Raw genomic sequence first — 22,025 nt, forward strand, 5'->3', positions numbered from 1 at the left:
TAGCATCTTGAGGAAGAGAACGTGGAGAGCGGGGAGGAGGGGGGGACCAGGGAAACTTTAGACAGTCGGAACCAGCCATGGGACCGCATTGTATGCGGCACACGATGCCACTGAAGAGATGGGGGGCATGCACTGGTCACAAATCTCATCGCCCAGTAATTTAGAAGATGTAGGAGGGGGATTATAGGTGCAGGACTGAGTGACAATGATGGGGGTAGTAGTCTCACGATGTTCAGAACACAAGAAGTAAGTGACCGGAGATGTCAGGTGACTATATAGAGACATGTAGGGAGAGATGATGGGGAGGTGGTCTGATAGCAGAGGTATGGACATAGAAGACTGTGTGGGACTTAGCGGCTGTGGGACTTAAAGAGGCCGTGCATTAATGAAGCCAAATTACGGCATCATGAAAAGTTCTACAACACGGATGGAAGCTTAATCATTGCATAAATAAATAGTTTTACAACTTTTTATTATACTTTCTGTTTCTGTGGCAAGTGCAGGGAAGGGGAGGAGGTGAGCTTTGACCTTCACATATTTAGTAATATGGGAGAGTGTTAAGGGCATACTCTGTGACCTGTGCAGGGAGAGGAGGGAATGAGCCACAGGGCTCCAGATAGCAACCGAATTGCTAGCCAAGGGACCTAGGATTTGCTGATGGCGACTTGAATTTACATCCTCATCTCTATTGGCGACTAGCTCCGCTGGCGCTGTCCCGCAGCTGCACTTACAGGGGAAAAAAATCAATTTCCAGTATTTTAACAGCAGGAAGGGACAGACCTGAAGTACTACAAATGGGGGAAGAAGTCAATCCGCAGCGGGGAGTCGTGTTCCAACCAATCAGTGTTATGCACCCAGACCACCAATCAGCATTCATCTAGTAACAGATGGCTCCGCCCACCCTGGTTCCTCCTGGGCTGTATCTGTGAGTTCGGCCTGTTCTGTGACAGAAGAGGTCAGATCCATATTGAGAGGAGGAACTGCATGCAGGCTGCGGGGTCGGGGACCTCTCACGCGGGACGCAATCACACTGCAGGACGCAGCCGTGGGATTACATACCACAAGCTGCAGGTCTGACTGTGGATTTTGATGCAGAATTGCAGGCAGGTTTTAAGCAGTTTTTAATTTTGTATTAAAATCCACAGGTAGCCGGCGGAGTTTGGTGCAGAATTTAATTTCGGCTTTCAGTGCGTAGTGCGGCCTATTTCGTCCTGTGTGGACGGTCCTTTGGCGTTCTGGACATTCGCCATCCTTACTACATTTGTAAAGATTTGTATGTCAAAATAAATTTATATTGCGTGTAGATATATATGTTATGTTATATCTCAAGAGGGTCAAATATACGGGGGTGGGTTATATGTATTCTGTTTAACCTCTTCTGACCTGTGTTGTCAGAGGGAAGGCATTCAGTGAGATCCCGGTCCTTGCTGATCTGTGCTTTAACCCCTTGCTGATCTCGGCTGTTTACAGAAAAAAAGGGTCTCCCTCTAAGGGCCCTTTTACACGGGCCGATAAATCGCTTAGATTCCAGTGTAAATGCCCCAACTGAACTATGAGCAAGAATTCATTCACTTCTCGTTCGGCATTCAGTTTCTGCATAAAGAAAACTGCACAACAGACCGATCACTTATGAACGACTCACTGCTTATTGTGAATGGAGGCGGGAGGGCCAGAACAATCCCCGGCTCCGTTCTGGCTTCATTCACTAGCAATCGTCGCCTGACAGGTCGTCCCTTGTAAAAGCACCATAACACTCCATGGCCACCATATGAATCAGTCACAGGGTGTCAGTGACTGCTATGGTAGCCCCGGACCTAACACTGCCCCCCTACGTCTGCCAACTTAGCACTTCTGGCGGGGCCTAATAAGATGCCCATCTGCATTATGTTGACGAGCCTAATACACTGCAATACAGAGGTATGGCAATGTATTATAAAAGGAATGAAAAACAAAATCACTCAGTCAAGGTCCCTCATGGGATAAAAAAAAAGTTTAATTAAATGTTAAATGTATTGAAAACAAGAACCCCCTTCTTTCCTACCTTGGGGCGCATTCACATGTAGCAGAAATGCTGCTGATTTTCCGCAGTATTAAAAACCATATCGATTCCGCATGATTTCAATCTGCACAAAAGTGTCCTCTCCCCTTGGAACGCCCCACACAATACCAGTCCCAAAGCCCGGCCCACACCGTCACCCCGCACCGCTAATTAGAGCCGCTGCTGCTCTTTAGAGGATGCCATTAGCAGTGTGGGGTGACCGTGAGCGATGGGCTTTGGCGATGGGACTGGTAGCTCATGAGGCACTTCAAAGTGAGAGGACGCTCTTCTGCAGGCTGAATACGCTGTGCCAATCTCCTATAGACGGTCAGGTTGCCCCTCACACAAATGAAAATATGTGCAAGAAAAATCACAGCATGTTCTATCTCGTCAGGTAATACACGCCAAGATAGTACATGGCGATGGGCGGAGCGCAGCAAGTGCGCAATGTCAGTGCGTACTCACTGTATGAGCCCGGCCTGAGTATAAAGAAACCCCTGGTATAGCCCTGTCCATAATGGCCTGAACTATAGTCTCATTATCTAAGGACTCCCTCACACCAGCGTAATACGCGGTTCCAATGCCCATTGATTTCTATTGGGCCACTCGCACCTGGGGTTTTTGGCACGTATTCGGCACCAGTATAGGCACTGGGCATTTAACATTCGCAGACCCACATGGTGAATCCAGTAACAAGAAAAATAAATGACAAAACAGATTTTCTTACTTGTCGTACCCCCCAAAAATGAATAAAAAGCAATAAAACAGTTGTAGGTACCAATAAAAACTACAACTCCTCCTGTAAATAACAAGTCCTCGCACAGCTCGGTCCCAGAATGTGGGGACATCATATTTTTAAAACTTTTTTTTATCTTGAAATAACAAAAACTGTATAAATTTAGTATCGCCATGATCATACCGACCTGCGAAACAAAGCCAACATATCATACCGGCCAGCGAACAGTGTGAACTAGAGAACGCCGGTAGATGATGACTGGGAGGGCTCTGGATGAGGAGTATTACACTGGGGGGCGCTCTACATGTGGATATACAGCTTACAGTAGAATGCTGCTCGTTTTTGTTATTTTAACATTAAAGGGCATCGGCCATCAAGTTTTTACAATGTCATCCACGATAAACCTTTAACAGCGCTGCTGATGAGATTTCCTTACCGCTAATTAGTTTTGCAGTTCATGCCCGGTACCTTTACAATCCGCTCTTGAAGTTTTCCCGCGCTGGATTAAAATAAATTGAAGACAGTCAGATTTCCCCCTCAGCGCTGCAGCGGGCACAACTCTGTTCTTCATTGGCATGCATACTCTCCTCCGCTGTAATCCTGCGCAGGCGCCGTAGCAAACCCCACCCCACTGCAGCTCTCCCTTACTTCCTGAGACTGCAGCGGGGTACTGCGCATGCGCCTTGAGGATTGTTACTCCTACAGTCATCTGACCTCAGACACAGAGGGAGTAACAATCCTCAAGGTGCATGCGTGGTATGTTGCTGCAGGTACAGATAGAAAAGGTTAGCTGCAGGTGCGGGTGGGGTTTGCTATGCGGGATTACAACGAAGAGAAATCAGTATATATGCCAATCATGATCAGGGGTGTGCCCGATGCGTCGATGAGGGAGAAATCTGACTCTTCAGCACATTAGTATACAGCACGGAAAACTTCAAGGAGCGGATTATGAAGGTATCGGGTCACGGATTACAGAACCAAATAGTGATAAGAAAATCCCGTTAGCAGTGCAGTTAAGGGTTTATCGGGGATCACATTGTACAAACTTGGTGACGGGTTCCCTTTTAAGTATGACTATTATTAAATTTGACAACTAAATATTTCATTTGGCTCCTAAATTTTGCAGTGTATGAGCCAATGGCTCCTAATTAATTTTTTTCTTTTTTAGCCTGGAGCCCTGAGCTGTGACTGTCACCTATTGTCTTCTATGGGAGAGTGTTGTAGAGAACATGCGCTTTGATCTGTGCAGGGAAGGAGAGGAGGTGATCTGTGACTAGCTCCTATTGTGAATGGTGGATCCTGTGTTATCTATATACAGGTGTAATCCTACCTGTGATGAGAATAGGAGGATTGCTGAGAAGTCTTCTACAGAACAGGAAGTGTCGGACTATTATTAGGCCTAGTGGTCAGTGTGAGATTTTAGTTTTTTTAATCTATATATAATATCAAAATGATATCAAAAAAATTTAAAATATTGCCAATATAAGAACCTGATTGATACAAGAGTTTGTTTCCTGGTGACGTATAATTTGGGTAGTTCTTCTCAGATGATAACTTTCGTATCACATGACATGATGGAGTGCTCCTTTAAGGAGACACATGATGGAGGATTTGCACAGGATGGATGGTGCTCAGATCTTGGAGGGTTTCTGCTGAGATCTTCTCACTCCACGATTATCTTGTACTCACCTCCTTTTCTTCGTCCCACACTTTTTGATGTTTTTTTTCCCCATACTGTTGGAGCAGAGGATTCTGGGAGTCATGTATATGAGCTAATTGAAGCGGTAGTGCTGGTGGGGGTCTGAGTGCTACAAATCACTGTATTTATTGTGTCACCAGAGTGGGGGTCTTAATATGGTGGTGAGTAATCTGCAGACGTATTAAAGAGCTGTTAACCCACTCTGTGCCGGGGATGCCTGGACAACTGCCACCAGAGAGGTGCTGCAAATAACTGCAGAGCCTGGTGCAGGCTCAGACTGTAGACCGGGGTACCCCTAGTGTGTCCTGAGCAAGGAGTCCTTATATACACCACCCCCACAGCCATATACTGGGGACTGCATGGAGGGCACCATGACTACACAGACTATTGAGTCACTGGAGAGCAGCGGTGACATCACTGGATGGGTGGCATTCTCAATCACTAACAAATAGCCGTAACATTACTGGGAAGATGGCTATCTATTCACTAGAGAGCAGTGGTGTCATTATTAGGATTGCCACCCATCCAACCACTAAAGAGTAGCCGTAACATCACCGAGAAAGCCGCCTATCCATTCACTAGAGGGCAACGGTGACATCACTGAGACTGTAGCCTATCCATCCACAAGAGATCGCTGGTGACCTCACTGAGAATGCAGTCTAACGAATCACTAGAGAACAGCAGGGACATCACTGAGAATACAGTCTAACCAATCGCTAGAGAGTGGCGGTGACACCACTGAGAGTGCTGCCTATCCAATTATTAAAGAGTAGCAGTAACATTACTGGGAAGCCACCTATCCATTCACTAGAGAGCAGCCGTAACATCACTGAGACTGTAGCCTATCCAATCACTAGAAAGCATCAGTGACATCACTGAGAATGCAGTCTATCCATCCACAAGAGAGCGCTGGTGACTTCACTGAGAATGCAGTCTAATGAATCACTAGAGAACAGTGGTGACATCACAGAGAATACAGCCTAACCAATCACTAGAGTGTTGGTGACCTCACTGAGAATGCTGCCCATCCAACTATTAAAGAGTAGCAGTAACATTACTGGGAAGCCACCTATCCATTCACTAGAGAGCATCAGTGACATCAGCCTATCCATGCTCTAGGGAGGTTGGCGACATCACTGAGGATTCCACGAAACCATTAAATAAAGAGCAGCAGTGACATCACGGAGAATGACATCTAACCAATCACTAAAGAGCGCCGATGACATCACTAAGAATGCAGTCTATCCATGCACTAGAGAGCAGCGGAGACATCACCGAGAATGCCGCTTATCCGTTTTATATTTTCCTTTTGTTTCCGTCTTATTATCAGACGTCTTATCTTTTCGCCTCCTCTGCGGTTTAGCGAGAACATAAGTTACTCTCTGGCTCCTCCACCCGGCGTCCCTTCTTTTCGTTGAGTCCTATGAAGTGACATTTCTATTTCCGGAGTTTCGGGCTCACAGCGGGATGAGCCTCATTACTGCAGCTGGCGCTGACATCTCCTGCGAGGATCATGATGGGGATAGTTGTTCCTCCCCTTCTATAGAACCCCAGTCACGTATAGGAATATTGTAGCAGCGGAGGGGACGTGGATGACAGTCTGTCACTAACATGTCACCATCGCTGGTCCGGCCCCCTCCTTCTTAGTGACAGGGATTTCTGGGTAATTCTGCGATACGGAGGGGAAGTTTTGTCTGCACTATGGAGCAATTATGCGACAATTAGACGTCAGTCACGTCTGAAAGGAGCTAATTTGTCCCTTTGTCACTTAATGAAGCTCGTGAGTCATAATGTCACTAAGCGAAAGACAAGCGTCGTGCTGTGTACTCATCTAACGCCTGCCTAATCATGTCAGCTCCGTGGAGTGTCAGCTTCGTGGACGAGGGCTCTCCCCGTACTGGGGATTTCTGGGTGACAATGGAGATTTACTACTTTTTGGGTCACTGATGCCGCTGATTAACAGTGAGATAAAGTCATGAGCCCGAGGTGTGCGGACGCAGCTGGTGGCATCGGCAGGTGGACGAGGAGTGTGGTGACAGCTGGTGTTGGGTGGCACAGGTGTCTGAGGAGAGAGTGACAGGTGTTAGTCACTGAGCGCCACAGTTGCCAGTGCCAGCCGATGACCTATTTGGAAAGGAAGGTGTCTGCTCACTTGTGTAATGTGACACATCGTTGGTATGGAGGGTGGCGCTCCCAGAAATGATTGATACAGGTGTGGTTGGCAGTGATAACATATAACCTGTAGTGCTCGGGCAACGTACATGGCATCCCTATAAATGGTTGGTAAAAATGGAAGGCCGTTATTAGAGCTAGTGACTGACAGGAAGTTACTGCTGGCAATGGCAAGGTGGCACAAGTAGTACAATGTGTTAGGGTGGCTATGGCATTACATTATGCCATGGTGACTCACGCATTATGTTGTGTCAAGTTGGTATCTGTATTACATTGTATCAAGGTGGTAAAAGCATTACAATGTGTCACGTTGACATAAGAATTCCAGTGTTAGGGTGGCACAGGCATTACAATGTGTCAGGGTGGCACAGGAAAATGACAATGTATCAGGGTGGTAGGGAAAGTCCAGTGTTAGGCTGGCACATGCATTTCATTGTGTCAGGGTGTCATAGGCAAAGTTTAGTGTTTCAGCGTGGTGCTGTATTCTAGTGTTTCAGGGTGGCAGTGCATTGGCATTACATAGTGTCAGGGTAGCATAGGTATTAGATTGTGTCAGGGTGGCACAGGCAAATTACAGTGTTTTAGGGTTGCACAGGTATTTTGGTATGTCAGGGTGCCACAGGTATTATACAGTGTAAGGATGGCAGAGTATTCCAGCGTGTTAGGGTGGCATCGGCATTGCATTCTCTCAGGGTGGCACAGTATTTCAGTATGTTAGATGACAGGCATTACAATGTGTCAGGTTAGAATAATCATTACATTGTGCAATGTGTCAGTGTGGCACAGGCATTGCAATGTGCCAGGTAGGTACAGGCATTACTGTTTGTCAGGGTAGCATGGGCATTGCAATGTGTCAGGATTTTATCAGCATTACATTGAGTCAAGGTTTTACAGACACATTATACTGTTTTGGGGTGGCATCGGCATTACATAATCAGGATGGCACCACACCTCTGTGGTAGGTGACAATAACCTAGTGCTAGACTGACACTTGTCTCTGGCACGGACAGATTGGCATGAGGATGGCACTGAGCTGCCAGTGACAGGGTGCCAGCCCTGAGAGACAAGCTACATCTGATAGAGTGAGTGGGTTAATGATTCCAGCCTTGCACCCATCCCTGCTTGTCTGATCTCTTTTCTTCTTGCTGCTGCTTGGATCGAAGCGGTCCGACCCCTCGGCACAATAGGCACGGAGCGGAGTGAGATATCGATCCGATGGGGGTTATTGTGTCACTATTGCTGCTCTTTTGGAAATGGGAAGATAATTACAAGATCAGAGGAGCTTCACTGAATGGAAACACATTAGACTGTGTGAAGGTGAAGGGCACTGGCGGGCATCGTGCGCGGTCACAGACACATTCCAGTGTGTGCACTTCTCCTGCCATCATGTCTATGGGGTGATGTATGCGTATGACTGGTGACTGTCAGTCAATGACGCCTAAGGGTACGTTCACATGTAGCGGCAAATACGCAGCATTTTCACATCATTTTGACTCTGACTCAGTCGCCAATCCGCAGGTGAATTCAGCGTACATATAACGCTCCTCTCACCTCTGCCAACACCAAGGAGGCAGCGCACACCGTCAGCCGCTACTGAGCGCCGCCAGTCAGGTAATGCGGCTGTAAGCTTCCCCCGGTGACAGGCAGCCCCCTTCCACATCACCTGACTGGCGGCGCTCAGTAGCGGTTTCCGGGTGACGGCGTGCGCTGCGCTCTTGGTGCACACTGAAATCCGCATCTGAATCCAAGTCAAAATCCTCACCAATGGTGCGGATTTTGGCGCGGTTTTTGATACGGAAATGCTGCGGATTTTGCCGTGGCGGAATATCCGCAGCATTTCCACTACGTGTGAACGTGGATAATCTCAAGGTCATCCGCCATTCACATCTGCGCCGCGGCTCCAGCTGATCTCCATTGTTTAAAGCCGAACAAGAAAATACCGGAAGCACCAGATCCGGCACATGCCTGAGCGAAATGGCCCTGACGGACGCCGCAGACTAGAATGGGTGCCCGTGGCTTCTGGCATGCCAACCGACATTATGGATGAAATAGTGCAGTCTGCTTCGCTGCCTCATGCGGGACTCTGCCAGGTCTGTGCCAGAGCCTGCAATGCAGATGTGTACGGGCATTCATCCCTCCAACTCCACGTCCAGGCTGCTCGGCGCATTCACACACGCGTATACAGCTTCGGTCCGTGAAATACATAGCGTTTTCCGGGCCAAAACTATGCGTATTTGGACCTTATTGTGTTTTGGTTTTTGTGTGCGCATATTCAATGCGGTTTTCCTGCTCACAAAAAACTGCAACAAGATCACATTGATTTCTCCTGCCGTAAATACGCAGTAAATACACGTATCGTACATATTTACACGATCCCACTGACTTTAATGCACAATTCCAGTCCATAATATGGACCAAAATAGGACTTGCCGCTATTTTTTTTTTCTTCTCCGTATTACTCGCGTAAAAGATCCACGCATAATACGATGAGTGAATACGCCCGTGCGAATAAGCCTTTACATTGTACTAAACTGTAAAGAACTAAACTGGATACATAGTAACAAACGGCATCTCTTGAAGGGGTTGTCCAATCAGAGTCAAATCAGAGTCAAAAGGGTTAAAACCATAAAACAAGCGGTACTTACCCGTCCTCAACCTTGCCGATCCAGCGCTCCAGCCCCGCGATCACTCTGGTCTCTATTGACAGCAGAAGTCAGGTGACCGCTGCCTGCCAATCAGAGCCCATAGCGGCGCCGCCCGTTCTCCTTATGACACATCCCGGACGCCACGTTGCTAGGAATTCAGAATAGTGACGCTGAAGCCTCTGATTGGCAGGCAACAGTCACCTGACTTCCATTGTCAACAGCCACCAGAGGAATTGTGGGGCTGCAGCGCTGGATTGCTGGGCGCAGAATGCTGTTTTAACCCTATTGGCTCTGATTTGAAAAAGTTAATTCTAACTGGACAACCCCTTTAACAGTATTGGGTTTGTCCAGGTTTTCACTAATGTTTCCATTCACTGACAGCAATTATGTATGAGGCCGTGTATCTGAGTCAGGTGACCATCTCGAATACCACGTCTTCGGTACAGGGGGTCACATTTACGGCGCCATGAAATATCTTTAGACCCGAGCGCAGAGAATCGGGCTGTGTGTAACGTCCCTACAAAGGACCCCATTAGCCCTTCTTCCCTGTAACCTCTCATTACCCGGCGGCCCCTCTCCCTACTATAAATCTCATTGAGTTGCGCCGCGGACGTCTGAAGTGGCGGCTCGGATGCTGCGAGGTATAATTTGCTATTAGAGTTAATTAGAGGTAACGGCTCTGTGCCGTAATGTGCCGCCTGGTCATCGTCCCTGTCGCGGGGCACCTTGTTCACCTGCTCGTCCTCCCTTCCCCCGTTTTGTGTGCTCGCGGTGATGGAGTCCCTCTTTCAGGGCCTGGGGGGGGGGTACTCTCGGGGCACTCTGGGTAATTGCATGCAAATTGCTGTACGCCAGCAGTAGCCGGCCTAGCTAACGGGCTGCACAGGCTGATTGCCTCTCTGACAATTTGCATAACATTAGGAGAGATTTTCTCGCTAACATTGAAGTGTTTTTTGTTAGAGGTCACCCCTGGCTAATTACATACCCGCGTGATCACCGAGTCACGGCTGTACCCCCCTGTGTACGCACGCACATACATGTAATAAGATCTGCACGCACCGAACATGTTAGAGCCCATTCATATGTTTTACTGCCAGCACACAGACCCGCTGAATTATTGGGTATGCAGAGGGGCGCTCTTTATATGGACCCATTAAAAAATCGCGGCATATCCTATTTTTGGATACAATGTGGCTCCCCGTCGCTGCATCCCAGGGGTGTCCGTCTAATAAAGGCATGTGTCTGCGGAGCTCTGGCTTCATGCTCAGTCCCAGCGATACAAAATATCCTATTTTGGTCCGTATTCGGCTTATTTTGGCGCTAAGGACGCAATGATTTTTGGGGGATCTTCATCTCCACTTTTCAAAAGCCATAGTGTTTTTCATTTTGTTGTCGACACGGTCCCATGGGGGCTGGATGTTTGTGTGGCGAGCTGCAGTTTTTATCGGTAGCATTTTGGGGTACATAATGTGTATTGTATAACTTTTAGTCATTTTTTTACGATGGCTGGGAGAAAAAAAACATCAGTTCTGCCCTTATGGTTTTCTTGGTTTTTGTCTTAACGTTAATGATGCAGCATAAATGCGGGTCGGTACTTTTACGACAATACCAAAATTATAGATTTTTTTTTTTTAAAGTTTTTACACTTTTGCACTATAAAAACCCGAGTTTTTTGGGCGGGGGGAAATATATTTTTTGCATCGCTGCATTCACAGTCCCACCATTTGTGTATGCCTCCATGGACGGAGCTCCTTGATGACCTGTTTATTGAGTGATGAGCTGCAGTTTCTATTGGTACCATTTTGGGATGCTTTTTATCACTTTTATTGTGGGAGGCAAAGTGAACAAAAAAGCCATTTGGCTCTTTTTTTGCCTTTTCTTTTTCTACAGCATTTGCCATACAGGTTAAGGGCTTTTTCACACAAGCGTAGGCGATTTTCAGACGGCAGTGTCACGAAAATCGCGTGAATGAGAGGCAGCTGTAACCAAGTCATGGCTGCATCTTCCGTTTGTGCAGCCGTTCAGACGGCCCGGGTCCGGCGAGTATAAATGGCGACCCATTGGCCCTTTGCGATTACATGGCCATCATCAGTCCCCCCGAAATAAGTGATAATTGAAGTAATGCAATGTTTTTGCAGAGCGATCATAGCATCCCAGGCTCAAGTCCCATACAAGTATATCAAAAAATAGATAACAATGGTAAAAAAAACAATAGTAAGAAAAACCCTTTTTCGCTCATTTCGCTTCCCAAAAAGGCAATAACAGTAATAAAATATGTACCCCAAAATGGAACCAATAAGAACTACAAAAAACCCATTTCATGGCCATGTCGACTGAAAAACAAAAAAGTTTTGGCTTTTGAAAAGTGGAGTTGAAAGTCCCTCAAAAAGCGTCATGTCCTTAGACCAAAATAAAGGGTTAATGCAGACAATAAGCAACTTTGCTTCACTCCTATATAAGATGCGCTGGAGCAAAAACACGGTTGCAAAATATGCAGACCCTATAGTAAAAGTGATGTCCCCTGACTGATGGAAGCGATACGGCTGGTGAAGGTGATGAGGCACGGGGCGCACGTCTAGTAATAGTACATATTATGGTAACGCCAGACAGTGCTGCTCACATCGCACCCGACCCTCCGAGGTCACCCCGTGCTGTGGCGTTATGGTAGGCGTTGTACCTTCTGTTCCCATAATATCGCCCACACCCCGAAGCAACCAGATTCCAACTCAGCCCAGGTAATGACATATATACATTCCGCCGCAGCGCGTATCTAAGCAACCATTGTACATGCCACCGCACAAAATCTCCACTGAGACCGGAGTATAAAGCATCGCAGGTCCTGACTGATACAACAGAACAATAGCGTCACGTCACCCGTAATTCATCTGGACTCTTCTACGGATTGTGTCTGATCCCGAGTATCATGGGAGCCAAAATACGTCAATTATATTCATAGGAGGAAGAGCTATTCTTCTATTACTGCTGACAACCAGCCCGTATGTCATGTCTGAGAGGTAGTCACTGCTCCGCCCCCTGGTGATGACATCACTGATATAATTACCTGTGATCAGACATGAGATCCGCACACCTTATACTAGAGGAAAGGCTGATTTACACGCAACGATTAACACTCTAAATTTGTTCAAATGACTGCTTTTGAGCGATAGCCGTTGTGTGTAAATGTGTGCCCAGCGTGCACTTACCGCGCACTCTTTGTCCATCGCTGAGTTCAGCTCAGCATAAAATCCGTCAACCCTGATAAGAGGGACTGCATGCTGTGTTCTTCGCGGGCAGCGCTGATAGCATTGTATACATCCTGCTGCCCACAGCAGAGCAAAAGTGATGCATTTAGAGAACAGACCACCTGCTGTTCTCTAAATACACACAAATGAAGCTAGTTAGCTACTAATGGGCTGATTGTAGCCAATGCAAAATGATCCCTCAAAACTGTCAGTTTCTGACAAAATTTGATCTATCATCTTTGCGTGTAAATGGGGCTTTACTGCTATTTATCTATTACTGCTGACAACCAGCCTGTCTGGGAGGTAGTCACAGCCCCGCCCCCTGGTGATGACATCACTTATCATGTATCTTCTATCCCTGTGTTGTGTATCACAGTTGGATCCCGCCATCTTTCACTCTGTTATACCCAGGTACTGCCCCACCTCTCTATCGGATCCCACCTTCGGTTGTGTTCAGGGTCCGGGCTCCATGTTGGCGTTTTCTGCTTCCTGAGCTTTTCCGTGCGCTCTGACGGTGCCTGGAGTTTAATCAGAGCTAATCAGAAAATTATGAGATGCTGATTGCTGATTAGACTCCTAATGTTAATATAGTCAAGGAGACTCTCATGTGGGATATTTTGGGAGTCGGGTCCCTGTGGGATCCAACACAGGACAGGACACGAGACGCCAAATCCCCCGCGACAGGACTCACCTTGGGGGGCAGCTGGAGGCAGCGGTGTATAGTGTGCTGTGGGGGTCCAAACTGCTTGCGTTATCTTTTGGTCGTGATCAGCCGGCAGCTCCCATAGGCTTCTATGAGAGCTACCAGCAAAGGGAGGGGGAGGGAGTTTAGCAGCGTCTAGCACTACTAAACTACGTCAGCTGGCGCTATTGAGACAGTGGAAGGATTTTTGAAGATTTCTCCCTGTCGAAGGAATTCCAGGCTGCGGTGTATGTACGCCATACCCAGCTGTGAGAATGAGCGAGAAAATGCTTTTTCTCGTTCATGCCATTTTTGGACACAATGCAGACGAACGAGAATTGCGCGCTTTTTTTTTTGTTCAGTTTCAGCGGCATAAAATCCAGCGCCGGCTCGGTCACTTAATATGCAGTTTAAACACTAATCGCTCACCGAGGAATGTGAAACACTGAATGACACGTGAGTGAAAACTGCGTACTTCTCAATTAAAATAATGCAGTCTAAGCAGGCTCCCGGGCGCGGGCGAGCTGGCGATGACATCACTGCCTTATTCACTTGGGCGAAGGAGAATCGGGAGAATCTCGTTCTGTCTAAGAGCGCCATTAGTCGTAGCAGGGGAAAGAAACCAAGACATTGTATTTAAAAGCACTAATTACAAACACCTGAACATAATTAGCTGGTCACATGATGACATGGCGAGGAACGTCACCCACAGAAACAAACTACCGTAATCCAAATACAACATATAGAAGTTTCCAGAACTGCGTCATGTACCAAAAACAATATAAAAGATAAGGAATGGGGTGCAGAAGATGAGATACTGATCCTTTGGTACATGACGCAGTTCTGGAAACTTCTATATGTTGTATTTGGATTACGGTAGTTTGTTTCTGTGGGTGACGTTCCTCGCCATGTCATCATGTGACCAGCTAATTATGTTCAGGTGTTTGTAATTAGTGCTTTTAAATACAATGTGTCGGTTTCTTTCCCCTGCTACGACTAATAGCGCTCTTAGACAGAACGCATTTTTACGTTCATGCTGTAAAATTGCTTGAATGACGAATTGCCGCGATCGAGTCCTGATCTTAATTAGAGTATTTTATTTTCTGCCGTTCAGACGGCCGGCTGCTGCGTATCAGCAAAAAGACCTGCTGCTGCGCGGAAATCCGTCGATCGGCGAAAATCCTCGGAATGACTATGCTTAAACAGAGGCAGCTGTCTTCTTTTTCCAGTGTTTGACCTTGTAGGGTACAGTTTGTTGTAGCGTATAGGGTATATTGGGTGGCTGCATCATGTGACTTTATGGTGTGGGTGGCTGCACTATGTTGGGTGTGGGTTGTTGTAACGTTTAAGATATGCTGGATGACTTTTTTATGCAAGGTGTGGTTTGTTGTACCGCGTAGGGTATGTTGGCTGGCTGTACTATGTTGGGTGTGGTTTGTTGCAGCGTATAGGGTATGTTGGCTGGCTGTACTATGTTGGGTGTGGTTTGTTGTAGCGTATAGGGTATGTTGGCTGGCTGTACTATGTTGGGTGTGGTTTGTTGTAGCGTATAGGGAATGTTGGGTGGCTGTTACATTGTTGGCTGTGGTTTGTTGTAGCGTATAGGGTATGTTGGGTGGCTGTAACATTGTTGGCTGTGGTTTGTTGTTTTTAGGGAATGTTGGGTGGCTGTACTATGCCGGGTGTGGTTTGTTGTAGCGTATAGGGTATATTGGGTGGCTGTACCATGTCGGATGTGGTTTGTTGTAGAGTATAGGGAATGTTGTCTGGCTGTACTATGTTGTGTTTTGTTGTGTTTAGGGTATGTTGAGTGGCTCTACAATGTTGGGTGTGGTTTGCTGTAGCGTATAGGGTATGTTGGCTGGCTGTACTATGTTGGGTGTGTTTTGTTGCGTTTATGGTATGTTGAGTGGCTGTACTATGTTGGGTGTGGTTTTTTGTAGCGTATAGGGTATATGGGGGGCTGTACTATGCCGGATGTGGTTTGTTGTAGAGTATAGGGAATGTTGGGTGGCTGTACCATGTTGGGTGTGGTTTGTTGTTTTTAGGGTATGTTGGGTGGCTGCACTATGTTGGGTGTGGTTTGTTGTAGTGTATAGGGTATGTTAAGTGGCTGTACTATGTCGGGTGTGGTTTGTTGTAGAGTATATGGAATGTTGGCTTGCTGTACTATGTTGGGTGTGTTGTGTTGCTTTTAGGGTATGTTGGGTGGCTGTACTATACCATGTGTGGTTTGTTGTAGCGTATAGGGTATGTTGGGTGGCTGTACCATGTCGAGTGTGGTTTATTGTGGTATATAGGGTATGTTGGGTGGCTGTACTATTTCGAATGTGGTTTGTTGTAGCATATAGGGTATGTTGGGTGGCTGTACTATGTTGTAGTTTGTTGTAGCGTATAGGATATGTGGGGGGGGGGGCTTTATTATGCCGTGTGTGGTTTGTTGTAGCTTATAGGGTATGGTGGGTGGCTGTGCCATGTTGGGTGTGGTTTGTTGTAGAGTATAGGGAATGTTGGGTGGCTGTACTATGTCGGATGTGGTTTGTTGTAGCATATAGGGTATGTTGGGTGGCTGTAACATTGTTGGGTGTGGTTTGTTGTTTTTAGGGTATGTTGGGTGGCTGTACTATGCCAGGTGTGGTTTTTTGTAGCGTATAGGGTATGTTGGGTGGCTGTACCATGTCGGGTGTGGTTTGTTGTAGCGTATAGGGTATTTTGTGTGGTTGTACCATGACGGGAGTGGTTTGTGGTACCATATTTTGTTGATGGCCTTATTTATTGCAGTGACAGGTTGTATACCGTGTATACACAGTGAGTGGTCCCATGTCCCATAGCACCGTATCGCCTCCAAGTACAGGCAGTGGAGATGCCAGTGCTGTCTGGGCAGCTGAAACCCACCACCAATGTCTGTAATTAGCTCTGCCCACATCAGTATCTTTCCCTGTTGTGTTGGGTGACAGATCCAGAGCCAACGCAGAACAACAATCATAGATTCCTTTCCATCTGTAGTCTGCCAATACCTCTGCCCATGGAGGTGCCCCTCCTCTTACCGCTGTCCACAGATACGTCCATACCGCTGCCCATGCATGTACCCATAGCAATGCCAATCATAGTCTTTCTCATTGCACTGCCCATATAAGTGCCCACAGTGCTCCGCACGGACTATAACCAATAACCTGCCCAATTTGATTTGCATGTTGCTGAGATCTGCCTGGCGTATTCGGAGGTGCCAGCATTGCTGCTTCTATCTGTGGGGGCACGGTACAGGGGAGGGGTACAATTACTCCATGGAAAGGTCTGATTCCTACAACCTGAGATTAGTTTTTGCCGTTTTCTCCGTGACCTTTTTCCCTTTAAATAAAATCTATTGTATTAATTTTTCCATCAGCGCGGCGACCGGAACACGGGAGATTGGGCTGGAAAAGGTCACATTCTGTGTAGCTGCAGAAACGCCAGCGACTTGATAGTTTGCGCCCGCGGCTGTTTGTATGATTTATTTTCTTTTTATTTATATATTTGGATTAAGAATATTATCTGCGCTGCTCCATGTACGGTCTGCAGAGCGCCGCGCGCCTCCACCTCGCTGTGTTAAGTCTGCTAACCCCTCACTGATCTCTTCTAAATGCTTTAATACAGCCGCAGAGCCAGAGATGAGGAGACGCGTGACGCCAGGCCGGAGCCGTGTGCCTGGAATGGAGAAGAACACGCGCCAACACTGCAGCACCATGTTATGCATGGAGATAATGGAGTAGATGTGACCTGCAGTCCTATGTAACACGATAGATAAAACACAGTGATAACACTTTAAGTACAAAATGATGTGGTAGATGTAACCTGCAGTCCTATGTAACACCAGAGATTACATGTACAGAGTGTAGTACGGGTGACTGTACCGTTTGGTTGTAAGTTCTTTGGCAGTGGAAGGGTTACCACTCCCATCAGTCACTGGAAGCTCCCGCTGCGCTCCGCCACTTATTACGCCCACAGAATATCCGCCTTTCAGGTAGAGCTTTTACTGTGCAGTTATTATATGAAACGCGCACACTGAGCATTCTCATTTATGTGCAACATGCTGCAGGGACGCTTGATGCACGCGACTATGTGTATGAATATCTGGGAGCACACAGGGAGGGTTGATGGATGCATGGAGGGTTGATGGATGGATGATGGATGGAGAGCTGATCTATGGACAGTTGATGGATGCATAGAGGGTTGATGGATGGATGGACAGTTGATGGAAGGATGGAAGGTGGATGGATGGACAGTTGACGAATGGACAATTGATGGGATGCATGGAGGGTTGATGGATGGATGTAGAGTTGATATATGGACAATTGATGGATGCATGGAGGGTGGATGGATGGACAGTTGACGAATGGACAGTTGATGGGATGCATGGAGGGTTGATAGATGGATGTAGAGTTGATATATGGACAGTTGATGGAAGCATGGAGGGTTGATGGAAGCATGGAGGGTTGATGGATGCATGGAGGGTTGATGGATGCATGGAGGGTTGATGGATGCATGGAGGGTTGATGGATGCATGGAGGGTTGATGGATGCATGGAGGGTTGATGGATGCATGGAGGGTTGATGGGTGGATGATGGATGGAGAGCTGATGGATGGACAGTTGATGGATACATAGAGGGTTTATGGAAGGATGGAGGGTGGATGGATAGACAGTTGACAAATGGACAATTGATGGGATGCATGGAGGGTTGATGGATGGATGTAGAGTTGATGTATGGACAATTAATGGATGCATGGAGGGTGGATGGATGGACAGTTGATGGAAGCATGGAGGGCGGATGGAAGCATGGAGGGCGGATGGAAGCATGGAGGGCGGATGGAAGCATGGAGGGCGGATGGATGCTTGGAGGGCGGATGGATGCTTGGAGGGCGGATGGATGCTTGGAGGGCGGATGGATGCTTGGAGGGCGGATGGATGCTTGGAGGGCGGATGGATGCTTGGAGGGCGGATGGATGCTTGGAGGGCGGATGGATGCTTGGAGGGCGGATGGATGCTTGGGGGGCTGATGGATGCTTGGGGGGCTGATGGATGCATGGAGGGCTTATGGATGCATGGAGGGCTTATGGATGCATGGAGGGCTGATGGATGCATGGAGGGCTGATGGATGCATGGAGGGCTGATGGATGCATGGAGGGCTTGAAGGATGGATGGACGGATGAGTGGATGGACGGGTGATGCATTGACAAATGCTTGATAGAGGGTTGATGGATGCATGCATGGGTGATGGATAGATGGAGGGTTGATGGATGGAGATTTGATGTGCGATTGATGGATGGAGGATGGGTGGATGGACAGTCGATGGATGAATGGAGGGTTGATGGATTGAAATTGGATGGGTGGGTGAACAGTCAATGGAGGGTTGATGGATGGACAGTTGATAGAGGATGGATGGACAGTTGATGGATGATGGATCTTTTCATACAGTGTTAGCCTGATGTAATTTTTTAAAATTTCTGTTCTACTCGAATACATGACTTCAAGCCTGTAGACTATGCTGGGAGTTGTAGTCCAGTTTCACCATGTGACTGTGTGATGATGATACATGGAGGATAGTGAGGCAGTGTTGCTCATTATTATGAGTATGTTTTATACAGATAAGCTGTGAGTTATGGGGGCTATGGACACACAGGGTGGTCTTAATCTGTGGCACAGATTTGAATTGCTTTTAGCCCCCATGTAAAGCTGTTGCAGCTGCTGTATCATCACTGATGATAACCGCATGAATTCTTCATGTTCTGCAGCGCCCCAATATCTGGAGGCACCAATGAATCATGTTCATCTTGGGATTCTTTGTTCTTTAATAGAATGCCAGAACTTCAGTGAAGACTGACATAGAGGGAGCATTGGAGATGTCACTAAAGAACAATGCAGATATATATTCCATTCAGGGTACTTGGAAAGCTGGATGACATTCCCTGTGGGTATAGTCGTAGCTGCCATAAGTGATTATCACACAGCATCTTTTTCATTATATCTCCAGCTCATGCTTAGATTTGAGCGGAGACGCCGCTGCCCGCTCTAAGATGTCGATTTTTTTTAGGGTGTAAAGGCCATAACTGACTATGGCGGCAGGGGGGCTGTTGTGGGTGTGATGTCTTCTAACATTGTGTCGCTCTGTTGTACTGATAACATCTTGTGGCTCTTGTCTTGCAGAGATTGGCACGCGCTGCAGAGGAGTTCCAGAAGAATCACCGCTGGCAGGATAACATCAGGGTGAGTGTTGTCTCCGTGCCCGGTCCTCCCTCACCACCCTTGTGTTTAGCTTCTCTGTCTGCACGCGGCAGGAGCCACAGACGTCTCCACGCCCACCGGAATGTATGTGAGTGCGGTTTATAGATATGGTTATATGCAGGGAGATAGGGATAATGCCATCATCTTCTAGATACTTCATCCAGTGTGGCACAGTGGGCATTGGATGTTGTCAGGCACTCTGCTCCACACCTGCCTGCACCTCCCACCCCGATCACATCTTCCTGAGTGCTCCTGAGGAGCTGATCTCTGGTCCGTCCCCTTCTTGCTGTATCTTCTCTGTTACCCCTGGACATCGCTTTTCTTCTGTTGTTCCTAGCTGCCTCCACTTATTCACCTTCTTTTCTGCTATTGCTATCTTTCTTCCTCTTCATTCATGATCCCATTATTCCTTGTCCTCCTCTTCATTTTTCTTCTCTTCTCCTTTTTCTTTACTGTTTTCGTCCCATCCCTCTTCTTTTTCAATCCGTTCCTTCACTTTCCTTTCTTCATCTTCCTCTTCATCTTTTTCACATTTTCCTCCCCTGCAGTTCTCTTCTTCTCCTATTTCTTCTCATTCTTCCCCTTCCTTCTCTTTTTTCCCCCTTCCTCCTATTTTTTCCCCTTCCTCCTCTTTTCTCCCCTTCCTCCTATTTTTTTCCCTTCTTACCCTTTTTTTCACCTTCCTCTTCTTTTTCTCATTTTTCTTTTTTTTCTCTTTTTCATATTCACATTCTGCTGCTTCTTTCTCCTTCCCCTGCTTCTCCCTTTATCCTTTCTTCTTCATTTTCTTCTCATTCTTCTCCTCTGTTCTTTTCTCCTTTTTCCTCTTCTTCACCTTTTTGTCTTTATCTTCTTCTTTTTCAAGTCTTAGTCTTTTATTTCATTTTTCTGCATCTTCTTCTAATTCATCTTAACTGTCCTCCTAATTCTTCTCCTTTTTTTCTACTTCACTTTATTATCCTTCCTTCTCTTTTTCTTTATCTTTCACCTTGTCTCTTTCTTATTCTTCCTCAACACTTTGTCCTTACTCATCCTTTTGTTCTCTTACTTCTTTCTCTTTCCCTCTCCTCTCCTTCACCTTCTGGTTCATTTTCTTCGCCTTCCTCTTCTTTCTACTTCCTCCTCATCTTCACTTACTCCTCCTCTTTATTTTCTTCTTCTTCCTCCTTTTCTCTCTTTTTTTCTCCCCCTCCTTCTCTTTTTCCTTCCTCCTTTTCTTCTTTCTCCTTCCTCCTGTTCTTCTTCTGTTTTCCCTTCTTTCTATTCACCTTCTGCTACTTCTCTCTCCTTTTCTCTTTCCTTTCCTTTTCATTTTTCTTCTTCTCCTTCCTCTTTTTTTCTATTCCTCTTTTCCTTCTTCCTTCCTCCAATTTTTCTAATTTCTCTTCATTCCCTTAGTTTTTTTCTTCTCCTCCATATTATCTTCTGTCTCCTCTTGTTCTCCTCTTCCTTTTCTCCTTCTGCTACTTCTCTCTCCATTTCTTCTACTTCTCACTTTTCTTCTTACCTTTCCTCCTCTTCTTCCTCTTTCGTTTTGTTTCTGCCCCTTCCCTTTTCCTTTCTTCTCCTCCTCTGTTCTCCTCTTCTTCTACTTGTTTCTCTTATGTTTCTCCTTCCTCACCCCTTCCATCCTCCTCTTATTTTTCCTCTCATCATTCCTTTATTTCCCCCCTCATTCCTCTGGCTTGCCGGTGAATCTCTCCTCTGCTCTCCTTGGTCCCTGCCAGAGCTAATGAAAGTGAATGAGGTAATTTGGATCAGATTGTCATTGCCCAGTGTCGGCGCTCGGACATAATAAGAAGCAGGAGGTGAGGAGAGCTGCTGCTACAGTGTAACAGCTGCAGCTATATAGGGTCCTGCATCACCGGAGAGTGGATGGAGGAGAGGAAGAGAGAAAATCTGCAGTAGCTGATAATATGCAGAGGTCACAGAGATGGTTGGAGTCTTGTCGGTCTCCTCCGCACATGTATGAGGGAAGAGGGCGGCTGGTGGATATCGGGTGAAGGGCGAGTGGTCTCAGCCAATGAGTCTTTAAAGCGTATCTTACAGACTAACCCTCTGTATATTATTGAGTAGCAATACTGACCTGCATTAACCTTGAGGTCTTATCCTCCAGTCACATTTAAAGCTGCAAGCACAATTCTGTTGGCATTCAAGTTGCAAGGACTCACTTCCTGCTGCTCCCTTCAGGCACAGTGTCTGGAGAAATAACTGCATCTTATGTAGAGTAGCAGAGTACCGGGCATTATAAAATCTCAAGATTCCAAGCAGAAGTCAGCAGATTTGTGAATGCAGCTCTGGGTGTGACTGGAGTACATTGGCCATTTTAATCAGCAGAAGACTGCAGATGCACTCTACGTTTCAGGTAGATGAAAGATATAAAACCATGTTCAGAGTTGCGCTGTGGTAACCGCATCCTTCAGGTCATCGTAAGCTAGAATCTCACTATTCAAGATGGACACTAGTCACACACAGAGCTGCTGCGTAATTCCCATTACCTTGTACCGTGCTCGTCTCTGGCTTTACACACATTTGAATTCTCTCTCTGCGGG

General features: G+C 46.8%; 1 protein-coding gene across 2 annotated transcripts in view; it reads left to right on the forward strand.

The window, feature by feature from the left end:
* The window catches only part of CACNA2D2 (calcium voltage-gated channel auxiliary subunit alpha2delta 2), a 209,450-nt gene that overhangs the window by 129,267 nt on the left and 58,158 nt on the right, over positions 1–22,025 (forward strand). For both annotated transcript variants that reach the window (XM_066596905.1, XM_066596906.1), the window contains exon 4: positions 19,396–19,455. In XM_066596905.1, the coding sequence (XP_066453002.1) occupies positions 19,396–19,455 (60 nt within the window). The remainder of the gene's footprint in view (positions 1–19,395; positions 19,456–22,025) is intronic.

Source organism: Eleutherodactylus coqui, chromosome 3, assembly GCF_035609145.1.
Source record: "Eleutherodactylus coqui strain aEleCoq1 chromosome 3, aEleCoq1.hap1, whole genome shotgun sequence".
NCBI classification, from domain to species: Eukaryota; Metazoa; Chordata; class Amphibia; order Anura; family Eleutherodactylidae; genus Eleutherodactylus; species Eleutherodactylus coqui.